Source organism: Mytilus galloprovincialis, chromosome 10 (assembly GCF_965363235.1).
Source record: "Mytilus galloprovincialis chromosome 10, xbMytGall1.hap1.1, whole genome shotgun sequence".
NCBI lineage: Eukaryota > Metazoa > Mollusca > Bivalvia > Mytilida > Mytilidae > Mytilus > Mytilus galloprovincialis.
In genome coordinates, this window is record NC_134847.1 from 20,445,018 (window position 1) to 20,458,441 (window position 13,424).

Here is a 13,424-nt window from a genome sequence, read left to right on the forward strand (position 1 = left end):
TGCATCTACATTGAAGAAGTTCAGGGGGGGGACGAATTCTAAATAAATCAATTGGAATGCAGCAAAGATTAACTCTTAAGAAGTTAAGCTACTAGGCTAATTCAAATAGACCTCACCCAGCCTTAAATATTGAATGTAAATAGATTGAAGAGAAGACCGCAAATACTTACACAAAAATCGAAACGAACTTTTCTTAAAATTTTACCTTAAATAGTGAAAATCTTAAAACGCATAACCTACATAGTAAAATATTTATCTTTAATCAGACCTGTACGGACAATTTTTTCAATTTTTTGTTATTTTCACGTGAAAGAAAAAAACATTTCTTGATTAAAAGAAGACGTGACAAGAACAGACAAGTGTCTCATCGAAAACTTTTTTGTGAACATGTATATTTTGGGAAATTATAACATGCTGAGAACTATATATGTGGGATTATTGGAAAATTAGTGACCTGAACGATTTATACAATTTCTATGAACTGGATTATTTACCAAATTTTTCTTAATATGCAGCAAAATTTAATATATTTTAAATGTTTGTTTCACAGGCTTCTAATGCAATCATTACGATCAATAATGATTCTTAATGTATATTTTGTAACGCCACAGTTTAACAGATAATTTCCTTTTTTACGATATTTGTTTAAATATATTTAAATCAGTATCGTTAACCGGAATTGTCTACCCTTGATTTTCTCGCCTTTTATTTTTTTAAAGAAGAGGGTTTATTCTAGTAGTTCTCGCGTCATCTGTTTTGTTACTGTTTGCGGATTAGAAGCCCATCATTAGTTTTTTGCCCTAATTACATGATATATGTTTATACTTGTCAAAAAGTAAAATATCAAAAATACCAATTTCTAAGGCAAATTCACAACCGAAAAATCCTTTAACAAATGCCATGGCAAATCAAAAGCTGAAACACATCAAATGAATAGTTAATAACTAACATATTCCTGACTTTGTACATGCATTCTTTTTATGTAGAAAATTTTTGTGTTCGAAAATTTTCTACATAAAAAGAATGCATGTACAAAGTCAGGAATATCACGATTGTAATCTGACTAGACAAAATCGGATGAGTTTTCCCGAAAGTTACGGGACGCACCTAACTGTCTGGGGTGCTTGGCCGACCTCTCCGATCCAAGGGAATCTGTTACGAACGTATAATTCAGCGTTCAGGCAATAATAGGACATTCCAGAACATGAGGGTTACAGTTTAACGTTGCGTCGTTTGTTTTCTCTTATTTTTGAGTGTAAATTGACATTGCGATAAGACGTGTCACGGTACTTGTCTATCCCAAATTCATGTATTTGGTTTTGATGTTATATTTGTTATTTTCGTGGGATTTTGTCTGATGCTTGGTCCGTTTCTGTGTGTGTTAGTTACATTGTATTGTTGTGTCGTTGTTCTCCTCTTATATTTATGCGTTTCCGTCAGTTTTAGTTTGTTACCCCGATTTTGTTTTTTGTCCATGGATTTATGAGTTTGAACAGCGGTATACTACTGTTGCCTTTATATAGTACTCCGACTTTTTTTACTTTTCGTGTCTTAGCGCTGTCTTATCTCAAACGGGAGCAATAATCATCACTGTGTGAACCCCGTATTACATGTATATCACTAAAAACCAGTAAAAGTCTGAAATGACCAATATCTGTAATCGACTGTACTGAGTTTTACTCGACCAGTCTGAATTGTTCTTTAAAATTTTACTCGACAGTACTCAAGCCCCGTCTGAAAACGCCTTAACCAATTCTTAACCTGTACTAACCCATTTTTCAGTCTAAAAATTAAAATCACTAAAAAATACTGAACTCCGAAGAAAATTCAAAAATAAAGTTCCTAATCAAATGGCAAAATAAAAACCTCAAACGAATGGATAAAAACTGCCATATTCCTGACTTGGTACCAACATTTTCTTATGTAGAAAATGGTGGATTAAACCTGGTTTTATAACTAGCTAAACCTCTCATTTGAATGAAATAGCATCAAATTCCATTATATTGACAGCAATATGTGAACAAAATAAACAGACTTAATAGGCGAAAATGTAAAAAATAGGGGAACAGCAGACAACAGTGAACTATCTTATATAAAAGAGGGACGAAAGATACCAAAGGGACAGTCAAACTCATAAATCCAAAACAAACTGACAACGCCATGGCTAAAAATGAAAAAGACAAACAGAAAAACAATAGTACACACGACACAACATAGAAAACTAAAGAATAAACAACACGAACCCCACCAAAAACTAGGGGTGATCTCAGGTGCTCCGGAAGGGTAAGCAGATCCTGCTCCACATGTGGCACCCGTCGTGTTGCTTATGTGATTACAAATCCGGTAAATTGTCTAATTCGGTAGGTCATATTCATGAAAGGGAAGGGGATTGTAGTTACGACGTAAGGAACATATCCGATATCATTTGTGAAACGGTTATTCCATAACGGTCAACCAACTCGTGATGTTGTCCGTAAAATTTACGAAGTGATGATTTCAACTTCACCATTTGGAACTCTTGGTTTAATAGCTTCCTTGTTAGCAGCAAACCTCTATCAAGAAAATCATGATAGGAAATGCAAGCACGGGAATATCGTATCAATTGGGAGATATATACCCCGTATGCAGGTGCTGCTGGAATGTTGCTACTTAGAAATGGAAAGTTCACAATTGGAAAGCTGAAATCATCTCTTTTGTCGTAAAGTTTTGTTTTCAACCGACCCTCATTGTCAATTTCTAGATGTAAGTCAAGATATGATATATAAAAGTTGTTTCTTTTACGTTTTATCAATTATTTTTCTTTTGTGGCACATCAACTTAAATGTATATGAACATATGATAATATAATAATTTAAAGAAGATTTAATCTTCTTCTGTTATTAGACAAACATAACTTAAAATGCTGATAAGTTGTAAAGAAGGATTTATATACAATGTGAGACGGATAGGAGGTTGACCAAAGAACACCTCTAATCCAAGGTCTTGTTTGCGTGTGTGCGATGCGTGGTTCATTCCTATAAATGGAGTATTTTTTGTAATAGTTGTAGTAGGATAATTATCTGTAAATGTGCGTTTTACTGTTGTTTTGTGTTATGTGTGTAAAATAAGGTTTAAAAACAATAAGTACATATAAAGTAGGTTAAAAGATTGGTATTATAGAGGACATTTTACAACCATTTGAATATGACAGTTTTTGTCCATTCGTTTTTGATGCGTTTTGTTATTTGATTTTGCCATGTGATTATGGACTTTCCCAATTGATCTTCCTCTAAGTTCAGTATTTTTGTGATTTTACTTTTTGATGGATGCAAATACTGGTGGACGTTGAACAGGGTCAAAATTCATAAACCGCATGAGTCAAAAGGATACTTTTTTATACTATCTCCAACAAATTAAATTCTTATACAGCGCTATTATTATAGTTACTGCAATTTGTTTCAATATTCGATTTTTTATGAAATTGTGATCGAATAACATGGTTTTGTTTTATCTGAAAAACTAAATTTTAATTTACTTTGACATGTGCGAATTGACTTTTGGTAATTTCATTCACATTTTCGTAATAAGATTTAAATATTTACAAAACTCCGAGAAATTAGATCATTCCATCATGTCCATAAAAATTCACAATTTGTCTGCATGTTCGTAGATACATTAAAATATCGTAGTATCATGTGGTTTCTTGCGAATTCATTTTAGATTACAATCGCTTAGTAAGCCTAGTGTCATATGTAATTTCAGGGTGAATCCCTTGAATTTTTTTTATTTGTAATTAATATTCAATATTTCAATTTCCAACCGGAAAAAATTATAACTAAATGAATACATTGTTCGAATACCTGTACATTTATTTCAGATATTTATAAAGTATTAAATTTAAAAGTACATATACTAATCAATTTTATCACTTTCTGCATGAATAATCATAACACATAACAAAATACTTTAGGCATATCCTGTTTCGTAAATTTTTATTTACACATCATTGGTATCTTACACAAGAATTGTGAAATAACATTCAAAGTCTTGAAATGATCTTGATTTATTGGAAGACATACTTCATGTAATTACTCAATGTACTTAAAGGAAGAAACAATCAGGACATGGATTGATTAAAAAATTTCCTGTTTTAATATGTGTTATACTTATACAACACAGTAACTGTTTATCTTGACCTCCATTCTGTCAATCTCAGGAACAGGTATCCTTGTAGTCCCCCACTCTATCAGAAAAGTTCACAGTTTTTACAGTTTGGCTGCATGTACATTATAATATTGTAAGATCTTAAACTGTGAAATCATTAAAGATTAAAATTTCAGGGTTAATTCCCTAGGTTTTTTTTTATTTGCCATTACTATTCAATATTTCCAAATACTACCGGAGCAAATATAACTACTAGTATATAAATTCATAGTTTAGATACCTTTGTATGTATTTTTAATATTCAAAATAAAGATTTTATAAAGTATTTAAATGAAACTACATTTTGTACAGCACAGCAATCCCAACCATCCCCCTCATGTTGAACAGTGGTGTAACAGTACAACATAAGAATGAACTATAAAACTCAGTTGAAAAGGCTAAACTTATCAGATGAATACAAATAGAAACACATCTAACAAAAACTGCGTGGACTTTCACATCAGCAATTAGGAAAGACAAGAATACAAAAATTATCAAAGAACAATAACATAATGACAGGACGAACAAGTTCAGACCCACGTCAAATGGACATCACCAAAAACAGACCAGACAGTAAAACTAATATTCATTAAGAAAAATAAAAGAGTACTATAACATGTTATTAAGATGATAAACAACGTCAGTACCCAGAATCTATTCTTCAAGACCAACCTATATTATTTGGGCATTTGATACAGAATATTTATCAACAAGGTCTTGGTACCTTCCGATGTTTTATAAAAAAGCACGAGACGTTATTTGAAATACCCCTGGTTCATTAACTTTCTGCTCAGACACTGGTGACGCATTACAAGTCTGAGTAGAAACTGCAAACTCTTGAATACTGAATAAGTTGGGAAATGTATATCCTATGTGCAGGTGAAGCTGGTATATTGCTACTAAGGTGGGAGAAATTGAAATTTTAGAAAATTAAAATCTACTCGTTTGTCAAAAATTATGGTCCTGAGATGCCTGTGTATGTCAAATTCGAGGAATAAGTCTAAAAATGAGCCGGAGAAAACCGTGTCTTTTTTTTTCGTTTAATTTCTATACCAACTTCACCCGCATATGGAATATACATTTCCCAACTTATTCGGTATTCAAGAGCTTGCAGCTCCTACTCAGACTTTGTAAAACGTCACCAGTGTCTGAGCAGCAAGTTGATGAACCAGGGGTATGTCAAAGAACGTCTCGTCCTTTTTCTAAAAAAGTTCATCGGAAGGTACCCAGAACTTGTTGATAAATATTCCGTATCAACTTCACAAATAGTACACAATGGTCTTGAAGTATAGATTTTGCGTACTGACGTTGTTTATCATCTTAATACCGTTTTATATTATTCTTTTATTTGTCTTTATCTATATTACTTTTACTGTTAAGTCTGTTTTTTGAGATATCCTTTTGACGTAACTCTGTGCTTATGTATCCCATCATACTTTGAACGACAAAACTATTTTATGATGTGACTCTCTACCAATGTATCTTGTCATACCTTGAATGACAAAATTATTTTATTTATTAATATTACTTTTACTGTTAACCCACTGTTTTTGTGATATACATTTGACGTGACTCTGTACTAATGTATCCCGTCATACTTTGAACCACACTATTATTTTATTTATTATTATTACTTTAACTGTTAAGCCAGTTTTTGTTATATCTATTTTGCGTGACTGTATTTATGCATCCCGTCATACTTTGAACGACAAAATTATTTCATGTCTACCTGTGCGAATTTCAAACGCGCAATTTTACACCAGTACTCAAAACCCTTCTTCCTTGATGGGTGCATTTTACATAGACAAATAAAATCGTATAATATAATCAAAATGAGGATGTTAATTTGATGTATGCCCTTTTTGTGCTTCTTCGTTACATTTGTTGTTTTTATAGTGATTAAGATGATAACACAATGTTGACTGCTGTACCCCTATTTTTGACATTTTTACCTATTGTGTCTGTTTGTTTTGTTCACGCATCGGTGACAATATAATGGAATTTGATGCGACTGTCATACAAGTGAGAGGTTTAGCTAGCTATAAAACCAGGTTCAATCCACCATTTTCTACATTTGAAGTGCCTGTACCAAGTCAGGAATATGACAGTTCTTGTCCATTCATTTTTGATGCGTTTTGTTATTTGATTTTGCCATGTGATTATGGACTTTCCGAATTGAGTTTCCTCTGAGTTCAGTATTTTTGTGATTTTACTTTTTTCTATTTGGGAATATATTAATGGAACCCAATCAGAAAAGTTCGGATTGTTAATTGAACAAAAATCATCAATATATCTTAATGTGAAATTAAATAACTAGGCCTTTTTGTTTTTGACAAATGTCTGAAGGAACTCCGGTTCGTATGAAAATAAGTAGAGGTTGGCAAGGAGAGGCACATCGTTTGTTCTCATAGGAAAAGAAACTGATTATAACAAACATCTTAAATTGACAATCTGTGTAATAGGTATTTATTTTTTGTCTAAATTTTGTTGTCGTTGGTTATTCAATTTTTTTTCTTCATTTTGTTTTGCAATTATAATTATAAGGGCTAAATAAGAATAAAAGCAAATAAAAAATATGATTTGTGTAATAAATAAACCTTTTGAAATGCTGGTAGAGATATTCCCCTTCAGAACAATAATTAGGAACGTATGTTTAACATTTAAAAACGCACCCGGAACGTTAATACATGTAACTATAAACACCTTTAAGGATAAATACCTTTTGTGTTATAAAATAGTTATCTGAATTACTTTTGGAAAATGTGTATTACACGTACACAAATCATATGTACCCGTATTGTATAAATTTTTATAAATAAAACATAAAAAAATATACACTACTGTAAATTTACTGTGTCTTATACTTCTGCAGTTTGTTTGCAGTTTAAGATGGTTGTACATGATATAGATATCTATTGCAAATCACACGGAACAGATTTCAAGGTCGACTACTTTTTGCGTATTAAAAATAAAATTGTGTTTATTTACACATTTGTGTATTTAAAATTGCAAAATACACGTACTCCCAAATGTATATATAAAATTAGCAACTGCACTGGTTGGAACTATTTTGTATATAACTCTACAGATGTATCCAATGTGACAATAGCGAGTAATCATTTACAAAGTTTTTAAATGGATTTATTTAAACAAAATTACATAAACTCTCGAGGATTCTGTCATAAGAAAAAAACGTGGTATGTGTTTCATTACATTTTTCCTTTACTGATTTGGTATCTTCTTGTTCGACATACTAATAGTTCATTCTGTGCTTCTCCGGAGTGTCTTGTTGGATATGATGCAGGGAAAATGCCAATGCCACATAATGCAAGTGGACTGTGTGGACGACATTGTAAATATTCATGGATTTGTGACCCTTGTCAAATACTAAACAGTACAGCAGGTAATTATTTTGATGTGAAGGATCAATGCATAGAGCAGACTAAAATATATAAATATAAATGGTCCATTTAAAGGAGAGGACAATGTATCTGGTAATTTTTAAGAAGTCTAGAAAATATATCACAACTATTTAAAATTAGACTTGATATTTAAAAACTCATATATTAGAAAATTGGTACCGACATATGTGCACAATTTTAAGATTATTTGTTAGTCCGTGTATTGGCGCCAGTTTTTTAATGTTCGACCTTTTCGATCGGAACAGATATCCCGCCAGCATTGTGCGCAGAACAAAAGATGTAATTATACATAAACAATGTGTCCATAGTACATGAATGATGCCCAACTTGCACGATCATTTTCTATGTTTAGTTGACCGTAAAAATTGGGGTCAAAACCTAAACAACTTTAACCTGAAAAACTTGAAGCGAGACAGAGGGACGAACGAACCAACAAACAGACGCACAGACCGAAAAAAATATTTGCATAAATGGGGATTAAAAAATAATTAAATAACAGAACTTGAAAATAATTCCAATAAAATTGCTTCCCAAAGCGAAGCTGGATACGACCGTATAGGTACAACCCTGAACAGTTGGGACAAAATTGGACACATTATAGGTTTCTGACACAGAATAACCGTAGTCAAAGAACTGTTATACGATTTGAAATAAGAAATCTTGAAGAAAAATTACCCCCCCCCCCCAATAAATTGTTTACCCCCACCCGTCCCCTTTTTGCCAATTTCTAATCTTTCCCTCAAGATATGGTTATCATCTCAATTCAAATTTCCGATGGAGTTTGCAACCATCAAAACCCATTTAAATACATCAAAAAGAATATAAAATGACATACATAATCATGGCTAAAATTAATATATTTTCACAACATTTAAAAGTTTCTCTAAAAAAAATAATTTAAAAATATGCATTGAGATAAACGTATGCTTAACCTTTAAACGTTTAATAATAACGTGTAAAACTGCTTATTGTCATTTTAAATTTTAAAGAAGTAAAAATATATCTAAATATGTAAAATAGATAATTGCAATAGAATACAATCGTATACAATCGTAATTTTTGTTTTGTTCATTTCAGCTGATGAAATTGATGAGATGCTTTTTGTTGTTGAACCACCTAAAACTATTTGCCGTAATGTGCGCAAATACAGAATTTCATTAGCAATAGTTAACAGAATGAATTCGGGGTAATGTGTTTTATTTTATGTTTTGGTATTTCTTCCTCCTTTATGATTTATAAAAAACAAGGGTCTAACAAGAATATTTTCGGGGATGTTTTAAACCAAGGAATGTTTTTCTTCGTACGTCGTTAATTAATACTAATTCTCACCATTATTTTCATTGTGTCAAGTGATCAATAGTTCGCATTATCTATACTAGAAGATGCCTGCGAAATCGCGGTACAGTTTATAGGCAAGTGCAGGGGCGACTCCAGCTATTTTTAAATGGAAGAGTTTCAACTGTATGTCCCCTTTTAAATCCATAAATCGTCAACAAAGGGGGGTTCCAACCACTGCACCCCATCATTGATACCAAAACTATGTGTGAAAACAAACAAAAATCGTAGGGAGTACGTCGACTGTGCGCAAAAGTGACCGAATTCGGATATTTCTAAAAAAATGCGTTTTTTTTTAGGAAAAAAGATAGTTTCAAAGACAAATCTAGGATGTATAATAGTTATCGAAGGTACCAGGGTTATAATTTAGTACTCCCGACGCGCGTTTCGTCTACACAAGACTCATCAGTGACGCCCAGATCAAAATAGTTATAAAGCCCTACAAGTACAAAATTGAAGACCATTGAGAACCCAAAATTCCAAAAGGTTGTGCCAAATACGGCTCAGGTAATCTATTCCTGGGATACGAAATTTTTGTTTTTTTTCGAAAAATTCAAAATTTTGTAACAAGAAATTTATAAAAATGACCATATAATTGATATCCATGTCAACACCGAAATGTTGGCTACTGGGCTGGTGATACCCTCGGGGACGAAACGTCCACCAGCAGTGGCATCGACCCAGTGGTGTAAATAGTTATCAAAGGTACCAGGATTATAATTTAGTACGCCAGACGCGCGTTTCGTCTACATAAGACTAATCAGTGACGCTCAGATCAAGATATTTATACGCCAAACATAAACACTACATTTATACGTCACATCAAAAATATTTCCGACTGTTTATGGTTTCAAAGGAGTTGCAGCTCAATGAAATCGGTCTCTTCCGTCAGTAGTATAGATGCAAAGTTTGATCTAGTTATGTTACATTAGTTATTATTGTTTTTGTTTTCTCCTATTACATATTTCTTAAACCTTGCTGTACTGTCAGGAGTAAGCTTACTTATAAGAATTTTCTCGTTACTGAAGGCCGAATTATAACCTGAGGTTTAAAACATATCGTCGTTTGTTCTGTGCTAATTATTTTTTTCGTAGGCAGGCTAAGCATATCTATATATTAGCTCATCTGGCCTAAATTGTCATTGGATAGTTATTTTTCATAATGCCCGAAAGAATATTTGACTTGATATCATTGATAATAAATTGAAGATTTCATATCTGTAGTGTTATTTCACCTTTAGACTTTTTATATATAAAAAAAAAGATGTGGTATGATTGCCAATGAGACAGCTATCCACAAAAGACCAAAATGACACAGACATTAACAACTATAGGTCACCGTACGGCCTTCAACAATGAGCAAAGCCCATACCGCATAGTCAGATATAATAGGCCCCGATAAGACAATGTAAAACAATTCAAACGAGAAAACTAACGGCCTTATTTATGTAAAAAAATGAACGAAAAACAAATATGTAACACATAAACAAACGACAACCATTGAATTACAGGCTCCTGACTTGGGACAGGCACACACATAAATAATGTGGCGGGGTTAAACATGTTAGCGGGATCCCAACCCTCCCCTAACCTGGGACAGTGGCATAACAGTACAACATAAGAACGAACTATAAAAATCAGTTGAAAAAGGCTTAACTCATCAGATGGACAAAAATACAAGTAGACGTGGCCGGGTACTTATACATCCCGACACAAAAAGACGCAATGAACAGATCTGAGAGTACTCGCAGTTATCTGACAGCTAGTTCAAAACCATTAACAACTTAAAAAATCATGCATCTAAGACTAAACAATCAATCCGTACACATCCAACATCCAATGGATTTAGTGTAAAGACGCCATAAACAGCCAGAGAAAAACATGACCTTGTGCAATGCCAAGTTACAGGTATCGACAAATTGTAGATCCATGAATATATATATGTATATAACATACTAGTAATATTTAGTTAGCTTTTAATTTACTGATAACAAAATCAATATTTATACCAATAAAAACAATATTCAACGATCTTACTACAGTGTTGAATAGGTAACCTTTTAGAATAAGTTTATTTAAAGGAGCGACAAGTTTACATGGATCATTTTTAAATTTCCGGGCACGGTTAACAACATTTCCGTAAAAATGAGGATGTGCTATCCGTTTGAAATAAGTTTTCTACAGGTACAACCAAACTTCCAAACCAAATCTTTATATCTATGGAAAAATTTAGTAAAGGTTTTAAGTAATTTATGGTAACGATATCCCTGGTTTAATAATTTACCAGTAATATATAGGTTGCGTTCGTTAAAATTTTATAGTTTATTTCATAAAATATATATCATATATGATCATATATAATCGAGAAAATGATTAGTTTTGAAAACCAACTTGCATATGAACAAAATATCGATTATTCACAACGTAAAGACATTTCACATTAAACTCACTCTATGTTTGATTTATATGTGAAATGGTAATTAATAAACTCATCATATATACAAGGTATTAGAATTAATATATTATACAATTAAAAAGTCAATAAAGGGTTTTAACTTCATTTATTGACGAGGGTCTAGAAAATTTACATAAAGATGTAGGACCCAGGTATTTATACAAAAATGTACAATTTTAGCCCTTGTCCTTAAAATACAACTTTCATGCATGCAGAACAGAGGTAATTATTATTATGAAAATGTCACAATTGTCATTGCCCTTACAAAGGCGACGAAATTTATTCATTTTTATGTTTTCCACATAAGGTGTAGTAGAAAGTGCTCAAGCAGGACAAGATATATAAAAAACATCTTGGCTGAAGTCGTCATAGACTTTTATAGGTCTAGAGTTATTATTACCCTTGATGAAACTGAAGTAGATTAAGATTGCGCTTATATGAAAATGTTTCGCCATTTTTCGCTCTTTAACCAAAAACTATAATAAATATTGTTTTTGTATTTTATCAATTTTATACAAAACTTCTAAATGAGGTGGAAGATATATACAGGCTTCTTTAAACTGTAATTTTGATGTTGCTGAATATCGATCTTATATTATAATATCGTTGTTATTTTAGCGTCACTGATAGTTCTGTTCTGACTTCAATAAGTTGTTACACAAGAATTATTTTTCAAATCCTTTTACAAAGAGGAGTTTATGATAACACAACTGTTTTGGTTCCAAAGGTACGAAAATAAAAGAAGTAGTATTTCAACTAATAACATCATTCAAATGTTTGTAAAACGTAGGTCTGTGAGTGTTGCAAACGAAACACTTTACGTGCCAAATTTTAAAAAAGGAAAAAGAATCTTCCTTTTTCAGCTATCGTTTACAAGTTATAAGATTTTAGCCAAGATTTTTCCCAAAATAAATATGTCTAGCGTCATAGCATGTATTTTATACAGATGTAAATTATCGGTCTCATGTAAACCATTAATATTTATACTAAAAGCCAGTTGTCATCAACTATTCAACATAATGCTGAATACACTTAATTGTTTACCTACAGGGTTGAACAGAAATGGAAGTCAGTAGAGAAATTTAGTGCAAATCTACAGTGTTTTTTCTAATTTTAAATTTATATTTTGTTTCAGTAAGGGAACAAGTCAAGCAAAGACTTTTGCAACCAGTCTGAGGAAATACGAGTGGAACTTTGAAACTGGATCTTGTGGAAATAATGTTGTTATATTTCTTTCTCGATACGATAGGCAGGTAATAAAATTAGTCAGTCGGAGTCATCAACTTAAACATAAACGTAAAAAGGAGGATTTTTATGATAGTTGATTGGATGATGTATGTATCTATCATCTATTACAAGAAACAGAATTGTTACGAACTTCACTCAGACAGCAATCGACTGACGGTTAAGGTAAAAAAACGAAAATGCAAAACAACAACTGTTTAACTCATGGCCTTCAAAGATGTGAAAATCCATACCATATTTTACCAATTGTTTTTTTTTATGTAAATTATAAAAGATTATATTAGGGTTAAAACATAACAATGTCACACTTTTTTGTATATTGTTAACAAATAGTTTATATCTTGTGTATTTTTTTTTTTCGAAATAGAACAAACGTTTCACCGAGAATACTGTAGGTTGTGATAAATGCGTACATTTTGTTTTAACAATCAAGAACTTTTTATGTATATTAAAAGAACACTTAACCCCAACATATTTTTAAATAAAAATGAAAAAAAATGATCTATCAAATAGAAGACAAAGAAAACTGTTTAACAACTATAAAAAACAAGTAACATTCCTTTATGGAAGTATATATCTTAGTAAATTCCAATGATCCAGCAAAGTTAAAAAAAATAAGATTTTCTCGAAAAACATTTTGTATTTGTTAAACAGTTTATCAAAAGTTAATACAAAGTTCTTCATTTGAACAATATTATATCGAAATTTGCCTATTTCATGTATAACTAAGACCTATCGTTTATTGTTTTAAAACAGGCAACACTTTAGTCAAAAGCAAGATTGACA

At 31.8% G+C, this 13,424-nt stretch overlaps 1 protein-coding gene across 2 annotated transcripts in view; it reads left to right on the plus strand.

The window, feature by feature from the left end:
- The first annotated feature begins 7,174 nt into the window (after positions 1–7,174).
- LOC143047133 (uncharacterized) overlaps positions 7,175–13,424 on the plus strand; it is a 36,752-nt gene continuing 30,502 nt past the window's right edge. Inside the window, exons 1-3 of one of the 2 annotated variants that reach the window (XM_076220085.1) lie at positions 7,175–7,585; positions 8,682–8,790; positions 12,529–12,658. In XM_076220085.1, coding sequence (XP_076076200.1) covers positions 7,318–7,585; positions 8,682–8,790; positions 12,529–12,658 — 507 coding nt within the window. In that variant the 5' untranslated portion in view covers positions 7,175–7,317. The remainder of the gene's footprint in view (positions 7,586–8,681; positions 8,791–12,528; positions 12,659–13,424) is intronic. The other variant, XM_076220086.1, reaches the window with a different exon arrangement.